Source organism: Camellia sinensis, chromosome 3 (assembly GCF_055761805.1).
Source record: "Camellia sinensis isolate YWXY chromosome 3, ASM5576180v1, whole genome shotgun sequence".
NCBI lineage: Eukaryota > Viridiplantae > Streptophyta > Magnoliopsida > Ericales > Theaceae > Camellia > Camellia sinensis.
In genome coordinates this window covers 32,555,200-32,579,017 of record NC_138963.1, presented here as the reverse complement: position 1 = coordinate 32,579,017, position 23,818 = coordinate 32,555,200, and the positions used below count along the sequence as shown (strand labels likewise).

General features: G+C 32.0%; 2 protein-coding genes across 3 annotated transcripts; one reads left to right on the top strand and one right to left on the bottom strand.

Annotated features, from left to right (window-relative positions):
* The first annotated feature begins 9,606 nt into the window (after positions 1-9,606).
* LOC114306947 (putative pectinesterase 14) lies at positions 9,607-17,184 on the top strand. Of its 2 annotated transcripts, none has more exons than XM_028252280.2 (5): positions 9,607-10,116; positions 10,680-10,851; positions 11,385-11,591; positions 15,726-15,983; positions 16,863-17,184. In XM_028252280.2, exons 1-5 carry the CDS (start codon positions 9,686-9,688, stop codon positions 16,950-16,952), a joined length of 1,158 nt encoding a protein of 385 aa, XP_028108081.2. In that variant the 5' UTR covers positions 9,607-9,685; the 3' UTR covers positions 16,953-17,184. The 2 variants fall into 2 exon arrangements, with proteins under 2 accessions (XP_028108081.2, XP_028108080.2); XM_028252279.2 differs by having other exon boundaries at positions 9,616-10,116; positions 15,726-15,976.
* On the bottom strand, positions 17,061-22,908 carry LOC114306946 (UDP-glycosyltransferase 73D1). The gene is made up of 3 exons (XM_028252278.2): positions 22,232-22,908; positions 21,697-21,884; positions 17,061-18,177 (listed from the first exon to the last, which is right to left on the bottom strand). Exons 1-3 carry the CDS (start codon positions 22,764-22,766, stop codon positions 17,431-17,433), a joined length of 1,470 nt encoding a protein of 489 aa, XP_028108079.1. The 5' UTR covers positions 22,767-22,908; the 3' UTR covers positions 17,061-17,430.
* Positions 22,909-23,818: the final 910 nt, after the last annotated feature.

The window sequence follows — 23,818 nt, the reverse complement described above, 5'->3', positions numbered from 1 at the left end:
TATACAATTTTCTTTTTTAGTAATAATTAATTTTGTTCTTTAATTATGACAATCTTTTAGTTATAATTTATCAGATCTTTAATTATGTTTCATATGGTGTTTGGTTATATATATATATATACATATATAGTTAGAATTTAGAAAATATAAAATTATATTATTATTATTTTTTTTTAGTTATAAGGTGTATAGGTGTGTACCATGGTCTCTCTTTATTTTTTTTTGTATTTTTTGCAAGGGTCATTTTTTTGATAAATCCTCTTTCTAATTATTTTATTCCATCTAACTCATATTTTTTTTAGTATTCTATTAAGTCGTGTTTAATGTAATATGACCAAATCATCATTTCTAATTTTTTGCACATGTTTCTATTTGAAATTAATAGTACATAATAATAGTCTCTCATTTTATGGAGAAAATATCTCCATCATTTTAAAGAGAAAATCTTTACCTTATTCTATGGAGAAAATTTCTCCTTTATTCTAAAGAGAAAATCTCTCCTCATTCCATAGAGAAAATCTCAAATTATGAATTTTGAACCTTTTTATAATTTGAAAATTTGAAAAACAATGCTACAAAAAATCTAAATGAAAATCAAAATATAATGTGAATGTTTACAATAAACAATAAACATACAACTAACTTTTGAAAAAATAAAACACATTAAAATATAATGTGAATGTTCACAATAAACAACAAACATACAACTAGCATTCGAAAAAACGAAATTCATACTAAAATACAATGTGAATGTTCACAAGTTATAATTAATATATAACTAGCCTTAAAAAAAAAAAAAAACTCATACTAATGTAAACATTTACACTGCAACATGAAAATATAAAACAAAATTGAAAAAGCAAAAATTGACTATTTCGATTGTTCAATGATAACAAAAATAATTGTTCATCTAACAAGCGTAGTAAAAAAAATAACAAAATAAAATTACCTTTTGAAAAAACTTCAAAAAAAAAAAAAAAAAAACTAATATCAAAATACAATATGAATGTTCATAATTTACAATTAACATACAATTAAGCTTAGAAAAACTAAATTCATACCAATGTAAACATTCACACTGTAACATTAAACAAAATTGAAAGTGAAAAAAAATGACTATTTCAATTGTTTAATGGTAACAAAAAATGATTGTTCAAACAATAAGTATAACAACAAATAACTAATAATATGTGAACATTCATATCTTGCAAAATATATAACTATGTTCATATCTATATTCCAATACTTATTTCTCAGATTTTCAAATAACGTGAAATGTAAACATTCATATTGATTGACAAAAAAATAGAAACAATGGTAATAATAGAATTAGAAATCCAAAAAAAACGCGATCACTTTAAAAAAAAAAAAAAAAAATCACCCGCATCCTCATCCTCATCCTCAACTTCATCATCATCTTTATATTATCACTATTATTAACAATCTATGCAATTTCACCATTTCACCAATCCAAATAAAATCAAACCCACATTTGAAGAATATGTTTGTAATAAAATTGACTGGACATAAATAGAGCTTCGACTTACAACAATGGAGGAACATAGAGTTTCGAACATAGAGCAATAATGGACTAACACAGAATTTCGAACACAAAGTGACAATGAAGGAACACAAAGTTTCACTGCAACAATAGAGGAATATAATATTATTTCACCATCATGTATAAATTAGAATTTCTAAATCCTACCAAATAGAGAGTTTCGAAACTCTAGCACAATGAAATAATACTATAAATTTGAATGAAACTAATCAAAAAGAAAACGTGAATAATGGTAACTACCAAAATAGAGATAGCAACAAAAAGAAAATGTGTATATCATTTTTCTATATAATGTATATCAATAATAGACATAAGAATATAATAATCTAACAAACAATATAAATTAGAAAAAAAAAGACCTCATAAAATAAAATTATAAATATATGGGACTAAGTTATAATTTTATTTGATAAATTTATTTAATTATAACCCTTCTAAATAAGATTTATCAATAAAAACTCTTTTTATTTACAAATATAACGCTGTTATCACCCATCTTATGTCTCTGGTGATCTCATACAATAAAGACATAGGTAAGGTTCTTCTTAGATTGCATGTAGAGGGATCTCGCCCCGTCCTGTATGAATTTTTTTCCGCCCCAGTTAAGAAGTGGGACGTGGGCGGATTTTACTTTTCCCATCCCGTTTCATTAGAATCCTGTCCTAATTACATTTATTAAATATATTTATATATACATAATATATATATATATATATATAATATTTATTTTTTATTATAATAAAATTAAAATATCAAAATATTATACTTAATATTGATTTTTATTCATTTATTTTCTATCTTATATGATATAATTTTCATTAAGTATAAATTATTATTCATACTATATTATTTATAATTTTTGTTAATATTTTTATTTTTTAACTTACAAAATTAACTCGACTCCTGCTCTGCACCCATCCCGCTTTCGTCATCCTCCGATTTGTCAAACCCCCGATATGATATGGGGGAATAGATTTCTATAAACCCACCCAAACCCAACCCGTGACATCCTTCAATTTAAATATATGAATTTCAATACAATATTTAAAATTTAGAATTCAATTATAAATTTGGGAGATTTGAATTGATAGATTTGAAATAACTTGCTGACTATAATTATTTGTAATAAATGATTTTAATTGCATAACTTTTGAACAAAATACACCTTTATTTATATTGAATTCTTTAGTTTTAACTTGCACAAATGACTCAATAGTTATAGTTAAGGGATTAAATATGAGACCAATACTATGAGATAACATATGCTTGACTTTACCTTAGCAATGTTCTCCCAAACCTTTTATATTATAATCGAATTGGGTTAAATACAATCATATCTTTAGTGTAGAGTAATGTCATATTCAACTCTCATAGAGTGTAAATAGACTCGAACCACTTATTTAAAATTTAGTTATAAGGTCTTTATTAGATTTATTTTTTTAACAAATAGGTCAATTTACCGTAAATTATCAACTTTATCATTAATAATCAACCACCCTACAATTTTATGAAATTGATGTTGAAATCTCTTCATTGCAAGTACTTCATTCCGAAATGAGCCCTCAATTCAACATCATCATTTCTCAATGCCATAATCCCACTTGTTAATATAATATTGTTAATTTGTCAATGATATAGCTGTCTAACTTTCTTGATTGATAATTGTATAGCTGGCTTTCTGCTTTCGGTCGTAATGGATTGGTATCCAATGTACATTGCTTCTCTCTATAAAGAGAGAGTTCCTTTCTCTTGTAATAATATAACACATAATACAGAAACACTCTTTGCTCTCTAGCTTCTTTTTCAAATTAATCTTTCATGGTATCAGAGCGCATAAACCTGTTCGAAATTTTCTCCTGAGTCCAACGGCACCAAGCCCGTTCTCAGAAAAGCCAACACGCGCCCACACGCGCCGCCCTTAGCCTCGGCGCGTCAACACGACCGCCACCACTCTCACACGCGCTCACACGCGCCAACTCCTGTCGCTCACTTCCGCCACGCGCTCACACGCGCCCACACGTCCGCGGCTCCCATACGCCGCGCCTGCTACCGTACGCGTACCGTGCGCCGCTTTGCTATTGTGCACCCGCGTGCGCCAAACCAGCTCCCGTGCGCCGCGCCTGCGCTGTCTGCTAACGTGCGCCGTTGCCTTCCTGCTAACGTGCTCCTCCCTGCACTCTGCTAACGTGCGCCGCTGACATCATTGCTGACATCATCTCTGTCCAGCATACCTTTCCTTGCTATTTTCGACCTTCCGGACTCACTGGTACACTCTGTTTTACCAAATTTTGCACCTACGGATCTATTTCTATTACTTTAACCCTACTCAACTAGTATTATGGATCGTCATGATGCCTCCCATCCCATTTCCGTCATTTTAAATGGTTCAAACTATGTTCTGTGGGCCCAAGCTATGTCCTCTTTCCTCAAAGGCAAGAAGCTCTGGCGAATTGTCACCGGGGATGTAGCTAAACCAGTAAAAGACAGTGCCAGTGCCACTACTGAAACTCCTGTTCATACTGCTACTTATGAAGACCAACTTGAGGAATGGGACAGTAAGAATTACCAAATCATTACCTGGTTTCGTAATACCTCTATTACCTCTATCAGTCTTCAATTTGGCCGCTTTCAGCTTGACTCTGTAACTACTCCTGCGAAAGACATCTGGGATTTTTTGAAAGAACGATACCAGACTACTGGTCTTGCTCATCAATATCAACTTCAGAACCAACTTCACCGCATGCGCCAAGAATCCACTCAGTCCATTAATGACTTCCTTTCGCAAATATACTCTGTTTGGGATCAGCTTGCTCTTTCCGAACCAGCATGGCATGACCCCGAAGATGCCGTTTTATTTACTATCCATCGCAACCAGCAAAGGTTGGTGCAATTTCTCATGGCTCTTACCTCATCTTTTGAGCCCGTACGTGCCTCTCTGCTTCATCGCCATCCATTGCCCACTCTTGAACAAGCAATTTCTGAGTTGCTCTCCGAGGAGACTCGTCTCGGTACTCTTCAAACTCATCATGTGGACTCTGTTCTTGCCACTCCTCCGTCCCGGCCATCCTTTCCCCAGCGGACTACTGCTTGCCTCTACTGTCAGAATCGGGGCCTGCCTTCAACCCATCTCCTGGTCCATTGCCCAGTCAGATCCTGCCGCTACTGCAACAAACTTGGTCCTGGCCATCTGCAACAGGATTGTTTTCGCAATCCCTCTCGCTCATCCTCCAATAGCCACTCCTCTCGCGGTGGCTCTTCCCGGGGAAACTTTCACCGTTCCGGCAATCAGTCTCATCACACTGCTGCTGCTGCTTCCGGGAATCAGTCTCATCACACTGACACTGCCACCTCTGCCGGGTTCTCTGAGTCACCTACTCCATCTACCCCTCGCTTTTCTCCAACAGATGTAGAGGCCATGCTCAAACAGCTTCTCTCCCCATCTGGTACACCTCCTCCTACTGCTTTGTCTGTCATTTCAGGTAACTCTTCTTGGTATTTTGACTCTGCCTGTTGTAATCATATGACCTCCAGTTCTACTATTTTTTCTTCCTTATCTTCCTCTCCCCCTATTCCCTCAATACATACTGCTGATGGTTCTCTCATGTCTGTTCGTCATGTTGGTACTGTTTCCACCTCTTCTTTATCCATACCTCACGTTTATCATATCCCTGCTCTTACCTTAAACCTTATTTCCATTGGTCAATTATGTGAACTTGGTCTAACTGTCACATTTTCTGCTACTGATTGTTTGGTACAGGACCCTCAGACAGGGCAGACTATTGGGATCGGCCGTAAGCATGGACGTCTCTATGAACTCATTCACCTTCATGTTCCTGCCTCTCCTCAAATTGCTGCTCCTACATCTACTTCATCATTATCTCCCTTTCATCTTTGGCATTGTCGCTTAGGGCATATTTCTGTTAATCGCTTAAGGTCTTTGGTTTCTAGTGGACAGTTGGGTCATGTAATTCCCGATAATTTCGATTGTATACCCTGTCAACTGGCCAAACAACCTGCTTTATCATTTAATAAAAGTACTTCTGTTTCTCTTGCACCTTTTGATCTTATACATTCGGACATTTGGGGACCCTCACCTACTACTACTATGGGGGGATCCCGCTATTTTGTTGTTTTTATTGATGATTTTTCCCGGTTTACTTGGCTTTTTCTCATGAAACATAGGTCTGAATTGAAACACATTTATTATCGTTTTGCACAAATGGTCCACACCCAATTCTCCAAAACCATCAAAATTTTTCGCTCTGACAATGCTATGGAATATCGGGATTCAGATTTCCTTTCCTTTCTTCAGCATCATGGTACATTGCCTCATCGTTCCTGTGCTGGCACATCCCAGCAAAATGGCCGCGCTGAACGGAAACATAGGCACATTCTTGACACTACTCGCGCTCTCCTTCTCTCTTCTTCCTGCCCTGAAAACTTTTGGGGCGAAGCTGCCCTCACTGCTGTTTACACTATCAACTGTTCTCCTACACCTGTCATCCATAATCAAACTCCCTTTGAACGTCTGCATGGCACTCCCCCTCCATACGCCAATCTCCGGGTTTTTGGTTCTGCCTGCTTTGTTCTACTTCAATCCCATGAACACACCAAACTTGAACCTCGCTCTCGTCTTTGTTGCTTTCTTGGGTATGGCATTGAACATAAAGGCTTCCGCTGTTGGGATCCTCTCTCTAAACGTCTTCGTATCTCCCGCCATGTCGTTTTCTGGGAACACCAAATGTTTTCCTCGTTATCCTCTTTTCACTTACCCGGCCTTTCCACTACTGCACTATTTACTGATCCTTCCATCGATCTTTTCTCTGCTGATTTTGATACAGGTTCCTCCTCCATCGAGACGCCCGTGCTCACCTCTGATCCTGTCCAGTCTGCTCTCCCTGAAGGTCTACCTCTTGCAACCACACCTCCTTCTCCACCGGCTCTTCCTCCCACCGATCCTCCTCCGGGTCGACCACGCCGGGTAACTCAACCTCCTATCCATCTTCGTGATTATATTGTTGGATCTGCTGCCTTCTCTACTTATGAACCTACCTCCTATCGTGAGGCTTGTACTAATCCTCTTTGGCAGCAAGCTATGACTGATGAACTTCATGCCTTGGATAAAGCTCATACTTGGGATCTTGTTGATCTTCCTCCTGGCAAGACTGCAATTGGCTGCAAATGGGTTTACAAAATCAAAACACATTCTGATGGCTCTATTGAACGCTACAAAGCTCGTCTTGTTGCCAAGGGCTTCAACCAAGAATATGGCATTGATTATGAGGAGACATTCTCTCCTGTTGCTCGGCTTACATCTGTTCGCAGTTTACTTGCTGTTGCTACTGCTCGCCACTGGGGGCTCTTTCAGATGGATGTCAAAAATGCTTTCCTCAATGGTCATCTCCTTGAGGAGGTCTACATGCAACCTCCACCAGGGTCCACTTTTCAACCTCATCAGGTTTGCAAACTACAGCGTGCTCTCTATGGTCTCAAGCAAGCACCTCGTGCTTGGTTTGCTACGTTCAGTTCTACCATTCTTGACTTCGGATTCACCTCTAGTTCCTATGACTCTGCTCTCTTTATACGGACTACTGCTCATGGTACTACTCTTCTTCTTCTGTATGTGGATGATATGATTATCACTGGTAATGATACAGCTGGTATTCTCCACCTCAAACAATTTCTCCACCAACAATTTGAGATGAAGGACCTTGGTACTCTTAACTACTTCTTAGGCCTTGAAGTCTCTCATGATTCTACTGGTTCCTATTTGTCCCAGGCCAAATATGCATCCGATCTTCTGGCTCGTGCTGGTATTACTGATTGCAAAACTGCCTCTACTCCGATTGATCCTCAGATTCGTCTCACTCCTCTCGATGGCACTCTTCTCTCTGATGCTACTCTTTATCGCCAGCTCGTCGGCAGTCTTGTCTATCTCACAGTCACTCGTCCTGACATTGCCTATGCTGTTCACATTGTCAGTCAGTACATGTCGGCTCCTCGCACTCCCCACTATACTGCTCTACTCCGTATCCTTCGCTACCTCAAAGGCACTCTGTTCCATGGTCTTCACTTCTCGGCTTCTTCCTCTCTTGACCTACGTGCCTTTTCCGATGCTGATTGGGCTGGGGATCCTACGGATCGACGCTCCACCACGGGATTCTGCTTCTTCTTAGGGGATTCTCTTCTTGCTTGGCGTAGCAAAAAACAATCTCTCACTGCCCGCTCTAGCACCGAAGCTGAATACCGAGCTCTTGCTGATACTACTCAGGAACTTCTCTGGCTTCGCTGGCTCCTTGCTGATATGGGAGTTTCTTCATCTACTCCTACTCCTCTCTACTGTGACAATCGGAGTGCTATTCAGATTGCTCACAATGATGTTTTTCATGATCGCACCAAACATATTGAGATTGATTGTCATTTCATTCGCCAGCATGTTACTTGTGGAACTGTTCATCTTCTTCCTATTGCTTCAGTCGATCAACCCGCTGATATCTTCACTAAGGCTCATCCTCCTGGCCGCTTTACTGATCTTGTTTCCAAACTCAACTTGGTAGATGCTTTCCCTCCTTGAGTTTGCGGGGGGCTGTTAATATAATATTGTTAATTTGTCAATGATATAGCTGTCTAACTTTCTTGATTGATAATTGTATAGCTGGCTTTCTGCTTTCGGTCGTAATGGATTGGTATCCAATGTACATTGCTTCTCTCTATAAAGAGAGAGTTCCTTTCTCTTGTAATAATATAACACATAATACAGAAACACTCTTTGCTCTCTAGCTTCTTTTTCAAATTAATCTTTCACCACTTACCCGTCCCACACCGCCCCATCCTCCCTTACAAAAGTCAAAGTTCCATCGTTAGGAATATAAAAAAAATTAATTTATTAATTTATTGATTTATTTGAGTTATATATATATATATATATTTTTAATTTTTTTATGCTTTTTTAAAAAAAATCAATAAACTAGTTTTGTTCTTACTTTTCAAAATGAGCCTTAAAAATATTATATGCATTGTTATTTATCTGATGAACTCAATTAAAATCTAGCGAAAAAATTTATAAAATGTTAATTTTTTCTATTAAGTGATCTTTTTTCTATTAAGTGATTGAAAGATCGGAAATAACCAACGTAATATGTTTGTTATTTTATATTTTCTTAATAATATCATGTAAATAATGAGATATAGTATTTCAAAATTAACTAATAATATTGTATTTTTTTTTTAAAATTTTTAATGATAAAGTCAAGACCAAAATCTCTCAAACTTAGCGTGTGTGTCTTCCAATCTCCTCCCAAACTCAAAGTGGAAACAGTAATCATCTTAGCACGCAGACACATCATCGATCACTCTTTTGAGTCCCCATGCTTTTCTTACCTCCTACGCCAATCATCACTCTTCACCATTAAAAAACCTCTCTCACTCCAATATATATATGTTTTTTTTTTTTTTATAATTTTTTATTTTTATAAATAAAACATTAAAATACATATTTATATCGATAGTAAAAATCTAAAATCTCCATATATTTGATATTTAAATGAAAAATGGCCGGTCTCTAAAATATTACAACCAAATTGACTTAAATGAGAACGATTGTATGGAGATGTTTGTTACAACTAAAATGACATGTTTATATAACTAATATTAGTTTAGAAATTTGTATCAGATTATTTGCTATAATTTTTATTTTTTTAACTTATTAGTCATAAATAGTTTAAATAAGTTTAAAAAAAAATGATTATCTAGATTCTAGAAGCTGGGAGAGAGGTGTTTTTAACATTTGTTTTCTAATTATCAACTTTTAATTTATAATATGCTTTTAACATTTTTTTTTGATTATCAACTTTTAATTTATAATAAACTGCACTAAACATGGCCTATATGCTAGTTATTGATTTATTTAAGAATCAATCAGCTACGACTCAATTTTTGACACATCAATAAATTTAAAAGTGATATTTTAAAAGTGTTTGATATTAATTTATTTAAATATATTTAAAACATATCTATGAAATTCCTATATATTTAACCAGATCGTCCTACCCCTCAACTTATTTTAACCCATGACAACACTATAACACTAAAGCAATCACACCAGTAGTGTGTGTGCCTTAAACCATGAATATAAACAAAACGCTTTTCATTTGGCTCTCTGCCATTGCCATTGCTATTCTTTCCATCATCTTACTCTTACCTTCTTCCCCAACCACCACCACCACCACCACCAACACCACCATTGCCAACTTTCCTCAAACCTACCTTGAACTTGATTTTCTGAGAAGTGTTGTTGAGCAAAGTGGCATAGACAACATTCTCTCCGTCGTAGACAGGCTTGGCCGCCGAGCGCACCGCCATCGGAGGAGGCGAAAGGTCACATGTGATGACTCCAAATGGAAGTCTAGTCTTGTTTCAAATTACAATGTGTGGCTTGTTTTGACTGTTGATTTGAAGGGTTGCGGGAATTTCAACAGTGTGCAGAAGGCAGTGGATGCTGCTCCTGATTTAAGACCTTCTCGGACACTCATCTTGATCGATTCTGGCATTTACAGGTCATTACTATGCCATAGCTAGAGAAGTTTTTGACACACTCTCATTTCATTGTGAATCTTACAATGGTCTGTGTTTTGTTTATATATTTATTTTTGAAAAATTTCGTACTAATTGGATTGGAGGTCCACCTTCATGAGTTGTGGGCTCGTTTCTGATCTAGCTTGATCATTTAAATTGCTTATTTTTTAATAAAAAACCACTATATAGATTATTCGTATAAAAAATAGAATTGATTGGATGTCAATAACCATTTAATTAGCTCACAGTTATTTAAAAATTATTTATTATCTCATATGCTGTATTGATTTAATGAATTCTACCTCTTAGTTATCAGTACTGTGATGACAAATAAGTTTTGATACATGGTCACTAAAGTCACTCGACCAAATTGAAGTCACTTCTAGAAGTGTTAGACAATTACATGATCGATAAGCTCCTCTGAAGTGTACAAAATTTAATCACATAACTCTCTCGATCCTGTTCTAGTTCTATGATCGGATTCTATGCATTATCAGAGTTTGTCCGACATGATAAATGAGGTTACAATTCATGGTGAGTGCAGGGAGAAAGTAACAGTGCCAGCTAACAAGGCCAATTTGATATTTCAAGGACTGGGTTATCTCAACACTGCCATTTCCTGGAATGACACTGCAAATTCCACTGGAGGAACTGTATACAGTGCCACAGTTTCCATCTTTGCTCCCAACTTCATTGCTTACAACATCAGCTTTCAGGTAACACTTTCTTTCTCTTTTTTTTTTTTTTGGGTAAATTACACTTCACTCTTTTACTAAAATTTTACTTGGTCATTTTACTTTCAATTGTAACAGTCACTTTAAATCAAATTTCAATCTCATACTTCCTTCTATCTACTGTTTATAAACCTAACGGAAATTGAAAATGGAGGGACTAAAGTAAGAGTTTCGTAAAAATGTGGGATTAAAGCGAGATTTTAAGTGTAACATTGTTAATGAGACAATAAAAATGTCACACATTTTAAATGACAAGTGTCGTTAACCTGGTTAATGATTAGACGGATAAAAATGTGATATTATAACTTGACTTAAAGTGTATGAATTAAAAATGTTACAATTAAAAAAGAATGGATTAAACTGAGATTTGATAAGTACACAGGTACTTGAGTGTAATTAACTCTTGTTTTTGTAAATGTTTCATTTCAAATTGAAGTTCTGTGCTGATCAATACTTGTAAACTGATACATTAATAATGAGGATGTTTTTGTGAATTTTGTTTTGAAAAATAAAAGAATACAGCGCCGCCGCCATACCCAGGAGCGATAGGAGCTCAGGCAGTGGCACTGAGGATAGCAAGTGATGAAGCTGCTTTTTATGGGTGTGGGTTTTATGGAGCACAAGACACCCTCAATGATGATCGTGGAAGACATTATTTCAAGGAGTGTTTCATCCAAGGTTCTATTGATTTCATCTTTGGAAATGGTAGATCACTTTATGAGGTATTTACACAATCATCCCCATCAAATATGCTTTGTATTCTGTTTGTGATAAAATAAAAAATAAAAAAAAGAAGGGCACATTGATAAGAAAACAATGTTTCATAAGTTATTTCCAAAAATTATTTTTCAAAAGAAAGCACTTTTATATTGGTTTTTGGATTTTGGAAAGTGGGTTTTACATAAAAGGGAAAATGATGATTTATTTCAAATTTTACATTGTTTTTGTTTTAAAAAATATAAAAATAAACAAAAAAATAAATTTTGAAAACAATATCAAACATGATTACATGCATTCACGTTTTGTGATGACGAAGCATCATATTTGTTCAAATCATTACAATATATCTGAGAAATGACATTTCGGTACTATTGACATAAGATATTCAGTGCAATTTGTTAGGACCAGCTCCACGCATACAATAAATCATAGTTCACAAATGATACCGACCTCCTTCTTCTTCTTCTTCTTCCTTTTTTTTTTTTTTTTTTTTTTACTCTTACAATTTTATAGACACATGTCAATCAGAGATAAAAAGAAAAAAAATATATAAAATAAAAAATTAATCAATAACAATATACTGGGGGTGATAGAAGTTCCCAAAAAGAGTTCCATCCTTTTTTTCCATCATAGTTAAAGCTTTCAAATTAATATGTCAGCATAGTAGGACTATCTCTGGTAAAAATAATGAAGATATTGACATATAACATCTCGGTTGGACTTGGTCATCACGATTTTTTTAAGAGCTTAGTTTTTAAGAAGTCATTGGTTGAATTCTCCTTATAGGTAAGGCTGTGAATTAACAGAGCGGTTCGTAAACAAATTCAAGTTTAACTCAGTAAAAGCTCGTTTGAATTTGATTCGTTAATTTTTATTTTTTTTTGCATTCGAGCTCAAGCTCCTTAAATTTTTAATAAACAAGTTTAAATTTTTTAAAGTTCGGTTCATTAGATGACTCGTTTAATATTTATTATTTATGTATTAAATAATGTAAAAATATGTATAAAAAAATAAGATAAATATGTTATTCATATATTTAAAAAATATAAATGTATATAATAGTTAACTATAGATAATATATTTATATAATAGTGGTGGTAGATATTATTATTTTGGTAAAATATTAACCTTTTTTTTTAATAGTATGTTTATATATATATATATATATATATTATATAATCAAAATTTTAATTGTAACTTTAGTCTCATAGAGTGAAGTACTAATAAATCTCAAAATATGATCTTGCAAACCATTTAGTCATTTTTTTTTTCTTCTTATGAACCCAAAGGTCCCATTAAAGTAAAAATTACATAAAAGGATAGTCATTTACATGTTTGAGTTTAATTTTTTAGGGATAAAAGTGGGTTTATCAAAATATAAAATTACACATTTAGGCAATTCGCACTATAGAAGTTTTGGATTTTTCCTCATTCTGGAACAAATCTCACATTATGAACAAAAACGTAACACTCTATAGTATACTTTTCCTAAATGTAATAATGTAATACTAAAAAAAAAATTCCTTAACGTATTTTTTCCAAACGTAACGCTTCAATGTAACATAAAAAAAAAACTCTTTAGTATATTTTTTTCAAATGTAACACTCCAATCCGTGTAATTCCAAATGTAACATTCCAATGTAACACACACAAAAATACAAAAACACTCATTACTATATATATTTTTTTTCAAACGTAACACTCACAGATTGAAATTATACATTTGCCCAAAAGTTATTGAGGAATATTTAAACTCCTTTTGGAATGGTTTGAAGAATCTTACATCTTTTTTTTTAGTGTTACATCAAAGTGTTACATTTAGGAAAAATACACTAAGAATTTTTGTGTGTTTTATTAAAGTGTTACATTAAGGAGTTTTATTATAGGGTTGCACTAAGGAGTTTTTTTGGAGTAATATATTAGATAGTGTAACGTTTGAAAAAAGTAACACTAATATTTTTTTTTTTTTTTTGGTGTTACATTAGAGTGTTGCACTATTTTTTTTTATTTTTTTTTTTATTTTTTTTTTTTTTGTGTTACATTAGAATGTTGGAGTTTTTATGGAGTGTTACATTTGGAAAAAAAATACATTAAAGAGTTTTTTTTTTTTTGGTTACATTAGGGTCTTACACTAATTTTTTTTTTTTGAATGGTACATTTGAGTGTTACATTAGAGTATTACAGTTTAAAAGCATACATTTAGACAAAACTTACTAAATAGTTGGACGAATTACAGTAACAGTTCTTATAGTTTGGGGCTCGTATCATTCGGTTCCTGATTTTTCAATTGGACACATTTAACCCTGAATTTTGAATCTTATTTCAAATAAGGACAATTGAAGATATCATTACTTAATTTTAAGGGCAAAATCGTCAATTTGGTAAAATATAAACTAATTTGACAAAAATAAATTCAAAATTTTTTTTAAAATTTTTAAAGAATTATTTCTACCCACCAAGAATAAAATTATGTAAAATTGATAAATATTTTAGACATTTATTTATTTATTTATTTTCACCAAATTAATTTTTATTATGTGTTTGGATGATAATCATGTAATGAGTGATTGTTAAGATTTTAATGTGTAATCGGTATATTTAATATATGAAATATTTTTATTTTGGATTTTTTTGATTTAATGAATTGGTTAAATGATATCAAAGTTGTCGTCATCTTTGACTTTCGAAAAAATAGAAACTAATTTAATGAAAATAAAAATAACCACCCATTACATGATCATCATCCAAATACAAAATAAAAATTAATTTGGTAAAAATAAATAAATAAATAAATGTCTAAAAGATTATCAATTTTACATAATTTTATCTTTAGTAGGTAGAAATAATTTTTAAAAATTCAAAAATATTTTTTTGACATTTAATTTTCAAATTAATTTATTTTATCAAATTGATGATTTTGCCTTTGAAATTAAGTAATGGTTTCTTCAATTGTCCTTATTTGGAACAAGATTCAAAATTCAGGATTAAATGTGTCACAATTAAAAAGTCAGAGACCAAAGTGACACAACTCTCAAACTATAGAGACCATTAGAGCAATTTGCTCTAAATAGTTTTTATACTGCTTTGAAAATGTTTGAAAAATCTCACATTCTTTGGAATGTTTGAAGACTCTCATATTTCAAGTCATTGTTGTGCTTATTTTGAAATGTTTTCAAAATAAAAAAGATTTTCATATAAAAATTAATCCAAATTTGATTCTCATTGTGTACTTTACCTTTGTAGCACAAAAGAAAAAAAAAAAAAAAACATAATAGAAATAAGGATATAACTGTAAATCTAATTTTTAAATAATATATTAAATCTTCATTTTCAAAATCAATGGGACTAATTGGTCTATAAGAAAATCCTTAGGACCAAATAGATTACAATTCCTCAAGATGAGATTTATATGTAAATTTTTCTTATGTTTACGGAGTTTTTTTTTATTTTTTTTGTGGTTAAAAAGAAATATGTGGTAATTTTACTCAACATCTTAAAAGGCTAAGTTGAAAATCAATGCTTATTTCCTTCAATTTTTTTAAAAAATTATTAAGACTTTTTGTCTACGTGATGCTAAGATTTCTTATTTTCAACTCCCTAATAAAGATAATTACTTATTCCATTCCAAAATATTAGTCTCTTATTTCATTTTTTATTATTTCAAAATATTAGTTCAAAATATTAGTCTATTTTAAAAAATTAAGGACCAAAACAATATAAATTTTTTATTTTGTCATTCTTTTAAATTCATTAACAATACAAAAAGTACAATTATAACAATTGATATTCTCCAAAAATGTACTATCAAAGGGTAATTTTGAAAAATTAATTTTTTTAAAGTGTAATAATTATATTACCTAAAAAAATTAAATTCCCTAAAAGGAACTATTATTTTGAAACGAAGAGAGTATTATTGCCATACCCACGAATTTTTTTGCGACATTATTATTGATTAAAGCTATCATATGAATAATGTCACGTAATATTCCAAAATAACTGCATAATTACCTGACATTTCTTGTGATTTACGTCTCAAAACTTAATTGATGACCAACAAACTTTAACATCACTCATCGTCAAAACTTATAATTGACTATTGATTATTATATTAACAAGTTTAATGTTGTTGTGGGCAGGATTGCACAATAAGTTCCATAGCAATAGAAGTGTCAGTAGGGATAAGTGGAGCAATCACAGCACAAGGGAGGAACTCAATGAATGAGAACACGGGCTTCTCCTTTGTGAATTGTAGCATTGGTGGAAGTGGGAGGATTTGGCTTGGGAGAGCTTGGGGTGCATATGCCTCTGTAGTCTTCTCTAAAACCTACATGTCAGAGGTTGTTGCTTTGGATGGATGGAATGATTGGAGAGACCCCTCTAGAGACCAGTCTGTGGTTGATCCTAATTGCTATTTCTTCCTCTTCTCTGTTTCATGGATCTTTCTCAACATGCATCCAATAATAAATATTTGTGTATATAGAATTTATTTATATTTAAAAAAGAAAATGATTGTCATATCAAAACTTAAGATGAAGGGTCGGATATTAGAGTATTTTTTGATAAGACTTAACTAATAAAGAATTGTCCCATTAGTCGGTTTTGGACCTACTTTATGGCCCAAAACATTAGTGCTCATTTAGGGATGGGATCCTTCATGCCCAAAAAATATTAGTCCCTTGTTTCTTGTGTTTTGAGTCGCATGATATGATTTTATTTAAATTAAAATTACTTAAATGCAAGATTGTGTAGATGTAAGTGCATGAAATGGGGATAAGAACATTTCAGAGACAGAGGATCCCAATCCAAAAAATAACTGTAGGTACAAATACATGATAGATGTGGTGGACAATTACGAAGGAGCTAAAAAAATCAATAAGAGGGGAACAATAGGGGAAAAGAAAGCGTGATATACTCGATAGGAGGAGAATAATATGAAAAAAGAAAGTTGCATCATGTAATAGTGAGACTTGAATCTCGACATGACATCTAGTATCATCCACTAAACCAATGCTTAGTTTTAAATTAGTGAAATTTAATCAGTGATAAATATCATTTTTTTTTAATAATAAGAGATGCATGAAACTAATGAAATATCTCTGAGAGCCCAAGTGAGATTAGCTATTTTCCATTTCAAGGACACATTATATCTAGAAATGAATCAAATTATGAGATGGATGTGAAATATAGACCTTTATACATTTTCATCCCAACTTTATTACTAGTTTTATTTTGATTATTAAAGTTTTGTTTGTTAAAATGATTTTGTTTTGCAGGACTGTGTACTTTGGGGAGTATGGGTGTTTGGGACCTGGAGCAAACTACACAGGCAGAGTCTCATATGGAAGGCAACTGAATCAATCTGAAGCAGCACCTTTCATGGATGTTTCTTACATTGATGGACAAGATTGGCTTCTTCCTCATTGAAGCTATATTCACAACTGATATGTATAACCATTGACAGAGAGACTTCATTCAAACTTAATTAGTTTTGCTAGCATATGTGTAACAATATCTATAATAGTGTTGTGAGAAATGGGAATGTCATTATTCTTACAATAAAAGCATTAATAAAGAACACATATTTTTTTTTATCAACTCGAAAGAAGAAAAAAAAAAAAAAATTTATTAACTTGAAAGAAGAGACTAGGAAAGATATGTGTAAAGAAACTGGAGCCAGTTTATATAGATAGGACCCGTCCATTCTAAATAAAAATTGGATTCAGTTCCAAAAAGAAAGAAGATTCTCTCCATTCTTTTTCCAACCATCATCCAACACTTTACAGCAAAAAATCTTACCCATAATGCAAACATGTAGTTGAGATTACTGTTGTTTTCTGTTTTCTAAGTCCAAACCTTTTTCTTTATATCCTCAATTAAGAGTGATATGTTCAAGTGAGCAGAACCTCCATTTTCCATGGCACTCTTTGCTTTCTCTCCCAGCTCTATTGCCCTCTTTCTTCTCTCATCTCCTTCTTCACCCCCTTCCATTACTCTCTCTATAGCCTTCTCAACCTCTTCTCTCTTCACCACCACACCAACTCTCTCTTCATCACCCCACCTCACTGGGACTTCGACGCCAACTCGAACCCCAATCCTCAAGATTTCCACAACCAACTTCTCATTCAAGAACTGCTCAGCAAACATAGGCCAAGTCGCCATTGGCAAACCAAAGCAAACCGCTTCTATGGTTGAGTTCCAACCACAGTGAGTTAAGAACCCTTTGATTGAAGGGTGGGACAGGATAAGAAGCTGAGGTGCCCAACCCTTGATCACAAGTCCCCTCCCTTTAACTCTCTCCTCAAAATTCTCATCAATCAACCATTTTTCTAGCTCTTGGAATCTCTCTCCTCCTGTTTTGATCACCCAAATGAAGGGGTGTTTTGAGGATTCTAATCCGAGGCCGAGCTCGATTAACTGTGGTGGAACTAGGCGGCATTGGCTGCCGAGGCAGGCGTAGAGGACTGAGTTTGGTTTCATGGAGTTGAGCCATTGTATGCACTCTTTCTCATCAATGGAGGCTTTGTTGCCTCTCTCAAACTTGTCCAAAACCTCCTTGTTACAGAGCGAAACCGGTCCGATGGACCAAACCTGCCATAAACATTATTATCACAGAAAATCAATAAACATAATTCAAATAAGTAAATTAAAATGAAATAGTAAATATGGCGAAAGGCATGTTGTCGCTTTGCTAAAAATGTTTGGAAATTTTAAATTAAGAGCTTTAATAGATGGGGTTTACCTATTGATGTTATGCTTTGACAATTTTTTTTTTTTTACCTATCACCACTGTATTGCCTTATTACTTGCAGGTAGTAGACAATGAACATCTTCAAGATAGAGTTGAAGAGGAAATATCATTTTTGCTGAATTCATGTTCTTTTAATAATATTATTACTGAAAAATCAATTTAATTCATGTTATTTTAATAATATCAATTTTACATTTAAATTATTTGATTTTAAATCAATTTTACTCAATCAAACAGAAGTTCTTGACATGGCACCGAAATTTCGTTTAAAATTTTATTTTGCCACCCGAACTATCTCTAAAATATCAAATAGAACCCTAAACTTCATTTTGTTTAGGGGTCTAATTGATATTTTGGGGATAGTTTGGAGCGTAAAATGAAATTTCAAATGAAGGTTGGATGCCAATTTCTATTTGATTATAGAGGACAATTGACGGTGGGGGTAAATTGATGCAAAATCGGACAATTTAGGTATAAAATTAATATTATTAAAAGAACATGGGTTAAATTGATTTTTGAGTGATAATTTGGAGGGCAAAATGATAATTTAGAGTAATGCTAGATTTCATAAAAGAAATATGAAAAATTTCATGAAACTTTTAGAAATAATCTAGTGTGATAGGTAAAAGAACATGTGTTAAATTGATTTTTGAGTGATAACTTGGAGGACAAAATGATAATTCGAGTAATTATAGGTTTCATAAAAAAGTATGAAAAATTTAATGAAATTTTTAGAAATAATCTAGTGTGATAAAAATCAAAATAAGATAATCGGCTTACTTTAGTGTAAATATGTTTTAATTTTAAAGTCTTAGTTTACAAATAGTATAAATTTAGTTTTGTTTTATAATGCTCTATGATTGATAAATTGTAACTTAATAAATATAATTGTATAACATACAAAAAATACGAGTAATGCTACGTTTTATGAAAAAAAATATTATTAAAAAACTATATGAAGATTCTCTACCCTTGGGTTAAATTATTTTTTGAGTGATAATTTGAAGGGCAAACTGATAATTTGGAGTCATGTTCGGTTTCATATAAGAAATATGAAAATTTTCATGAAACTTTTAGAAATAATCTAGTGTGATAGGTAACAAAATAAGAAAATTGGATGACCTTAGTGTAAATATGTTTAAATTTTGAAGTCTTGATTTGTAAATAGTATAAACTTGGTTTTGTCTTGTAGGATTGATAAATTGTAACTTATAGTATATGTGACTGAATAACATACAATAAAATACGAGTAATGCTACGTTTTATGAAAGAAATATTATGAAATTTTTTTATGAAGATTCTCCACTTTTGGATTAGTTTGTGGTATTTTATTATATATTATGTAATTACATACACCAAGTTATAACCTATCAATCACAGAGCATTATAAGACAAAATTAAGGCATTATCTTATTTGGGTCACAATCATTTTATTTTGGTCACATAACTTCTTATTTGGGTTACATCACCTCTGTATCACACCACTTCAACCCCAACATATATTTTACATTTTTCGTAAAAAATCAAAAAGTATGCTAATCTAACACTTCCCAAACAACCCCTAAGTTTGTACTATTTGTAACCTAAGATTTCAAAATTAAAATATACTTACATTAAGGGTTCGTTTGGGATGTCGGTTAATTTTTTGGCTTTTGACCTTTTTAGCTTAGGCTAAAAAATCTCATTTGAGATGAGTTTTTTGGCTTTCTTTGACTTTTGTGAGAGAAAAAAATGAAATGATTATGATTTGGATGTGACATTTTGTCTTACTGACTTTTTAACTTATTTTTTCTTTTGTGACTATTTTAACCTCAAACCACCCCAAACCATTATTGCAAACGAGTGCTAAGATAAGTCACTTTTATTTTTATTTTTAAACACCTACCACACTTGATTATTTCTTAAAACTTCATGTAATTTTTTATAACATTTATTTCATAAAATCGAACATTACTCAAAAAATAGCACAAACTAATTAAAAAATTAAAAATCTTCATATTTTTTTTTATAAGTATTTCTTTCATCAACCATAGCATTACTCAAATTACTAACCGTCCACAAACTTTTGATGTTTTTAATATGTTCTAAAATGAAAATGGTCTAAGTACCCATTCACTAAAGACATGTCTCGTGATCGAAACGGAATTAGAAGAAGATTATGAGGTCATGGACTCTTATTTTTGTGAAAAATATTGTTTATGATAGTATTTTAAAAATATATGTAGCTTTTTATATATAAAATGGCCCCCAAAATAAATAAAAAAATACATATCTTATTTTTCTCCTATCATACATTCTCTTTGTATTTTGCACTGAAAAAACTTCTTCATCCTATTAGAGATTGCTTCTATCATTTTTAAATTTTTTCTATGTATATATATAATTTATATATATCATATTAGAGATTGCTTCATTCTATCAGCTTGTTTGGTTTCATAACTTAGTAATAGCTTTTTAAAAAATTAAAATTTTTTGTTTTCCGTTTTTTTTACTGAATTTTTTTTAATATTTTAAGTATTTTTTTAAAAAAAAATTTAGATACTCCTAACATAAATATATTTAAAAAGTATAATATTTGTGAATTTTGTTTAAAAAAAAATTCACTAAATATCAAAAATTCAAAATAAATAAAAATAAAAATTCAGTACAGTTTTGTATTTTTATGTATTTATTGGTTTTTTAAAATATTATTTTACAAATATTTGTTTTTTAGATACATCTAAGTAAGATTCATCTAAAAAAGTAAAAAAATTACTTAAAATTTTAAAAATGTTCACTAAAAACAAAAAAAAAAAAAAAACTCAATTTTCAAAAAATTGAGTTTTTTTTTTTATTTTTTGTGTTTTTTTATTTTTATTTTTAAGGAATATTTTTAAAATTTTAAGCAATGTTTTTACGTTATACTTACCTTACTTAGATGAATCTAGAAAGTAAACAAATATTTTAAAAAATCAATAAATACACAATAATACAAAAAAATACTAAAATTTGGTATTTTTTTATATTTGTTATATTTTTGGTATTTAGTGATTTTTTTAAAGACTTTTTTTTACAAATAAATGTATTTATGTTAGGTAAATCTAAAAATTTTAAAAATTGTTTAAAATATTAAAAAAAAATCAGTGAAAACAAAAAAAAAATAAAAATAAAAAGTTTCAATTTTTTAAAAAGTGAATTCAAAAACTTAAATCAAACAAATATGTGATTTTTTTTTTTTGACCCCCTCCTCATAATGAAATTCTGATTCTGTCTTTGTTCATGACAAGTGTCTTTTAATTTATGTCTTTACGTTAAAAGACATGGTAATTATTAATTTAAAATGTTACAAGTGTTAAAAAAATGTTTCAGCAATACAATACCTTCTTGTCTAAGGCCTTTCCGTACTCTTCAACACAACCATGTTCTAATTCCGTGAAAGAATTCACCACAACCCCATAAGCAGTTGATTCAGCTTCTCTCATCTGGTCCCGGATATCGTTCAAGTCCGGTAGCGCAACAAACGATCCCGGAAGCTGGGTTCTGGTTATTTCAACTCTTTTCGGCATTCCTGGTGTTTGAAACGAGGGGTTAAAAATAGTCACTCTGTTTGATTTGGAGTTTTAAAAAATAATTTTTTTGAGTTTTTAATTCGTATTATTTTTTAAAAAGAAAAATTATTTGCAGAAAAGTGTAAATCACTCTCCTTAAAGTGCCTTGGTTTGATTAACTTAATTTTATAATAATTGAGAATTTCTTTTATTTTGAAATATGATAAAAGTATAGAAACACGTAAATTAATTACAAAATCAGGCACAACCCTTTCTTCCGAAGTAGTTAGTCTCACCTTTTTATGAGTGTACATCATATAAGAGGGTTGTGTCCAATTTTATTAAAATATTCACATTGTAACAGCACCTGGCACAACGAAAGGTTCCGAGTCGGAAGCCACAGAACGGTGAGCATTGTGTAGCATTATATTGTGAGAGCTCAGGAGGGAGAAGCAGCACATCCCATGGAAGACAATCCTCGGAACCTGGAACTTTTTTGCCGTCTTAGATGTCCAGAAGAGGCACTTGTCTGAAATTATGCAGCTGGGAGGAGTGTCCTGTTCTTGCAATTTCTGTTCCAATTGCAGTTGAAGACTGTCGAGGGCGGTGTAAAATTTTCTGATCAGGTCCGGTGAGGGAACACTGTCAAGGTTTTCGCAGTCCAGTGGGAGACCCACCTCTTGACATGGGAATGGGATTTCTAGGAGATGAATTGGAAGGTTTTGTGAGGCTTTGGCTCTGTCAATTGTTGATGAAAATCTTGAAGCATTGTGAGGGGTGGTGACAAGGGTGATCATTACATTTTGCTCTCCAAATAGCTTGGCCATGTCTATCATGGGGATCATGTGACCTTGAGCTAGTAATGGAATTAACACAAAGTGCAGCCGGTTTGATGATGCCATTGATGGAGAGGACTTGTTTGGGAAGATGGTGTGAAAATAATGGGTGGTTGATGGGTATGAGAGATTTAAGGTGCCATGGTGTGTTGATTGTTGGATGCACTAATCGGTCTTATAACGAGCACTGGTACGTGCACAAAACAATGACATTTGAGAGTTCTAATTTTAGAACTTTCATGGTGGTTTCACATTATGATGTGATATTTTAGATTTTTTTTTTTTTGACACTTTCACTAGAGCTTATGGTAGACAGTAATGGTTGAGGGCCACAATTTTTATAGCTCAAATGGTTCGAAATTGTTCAAAACGACGTCGTTTTGAGTCCAAAACAACTTCGAAATTGCCAAAATGACATCGTTTTGACAATTTCGAGCCATTTGAGCAACAAAAATTGTAACTCTCAAACATTTTTCTATGTTAGAGCTCTCTATTACTATCCGTACACAAAATTAGAATACTAAATGTATACATAAAATAGAATTTATTTTAAATAGGTTAAATTATACTTTGCCCTTTTATATTTGATCATATCCTACTTTGTACCTTATATGTATGTATATTATTTTTTTCACTTTGAGTTTTCATGGTTCAAGTTTTTTCTAATGTACTTCAAAAGTTGACTTATATCTAAAATTAAATAGAAAATGATACATTGATAGTTACGTAATATAAAAATATTTTATTATATATAATTTATATTTCTAATACAAGATTAAATCTCATCCAGTATAATATATTTTTATGTGATGTGACAATTAACGTCATATTTTTTATTTAATTTGAAAAAAAGTTAATTTTAAAAGTAAATTAAAAAAACTTAAAATATAAATGGTCAAATTAAAATTAAAAAAAGAAAGAAAAGAAGCTAACTTCAATAATCAAAGTATAAATGTAAAATGGATAAGGCATAATTACACTTCTAAATATTGTCCACATCACTCTCAAGATGAAGTTCAACTAACAAACAATTTTTTGTGTACAAGAAAATGTATGTCTAGAAAAATACAAATTGTTAACAAATAAGAACAGAATTTACATATCATCTAGTTTCGTGA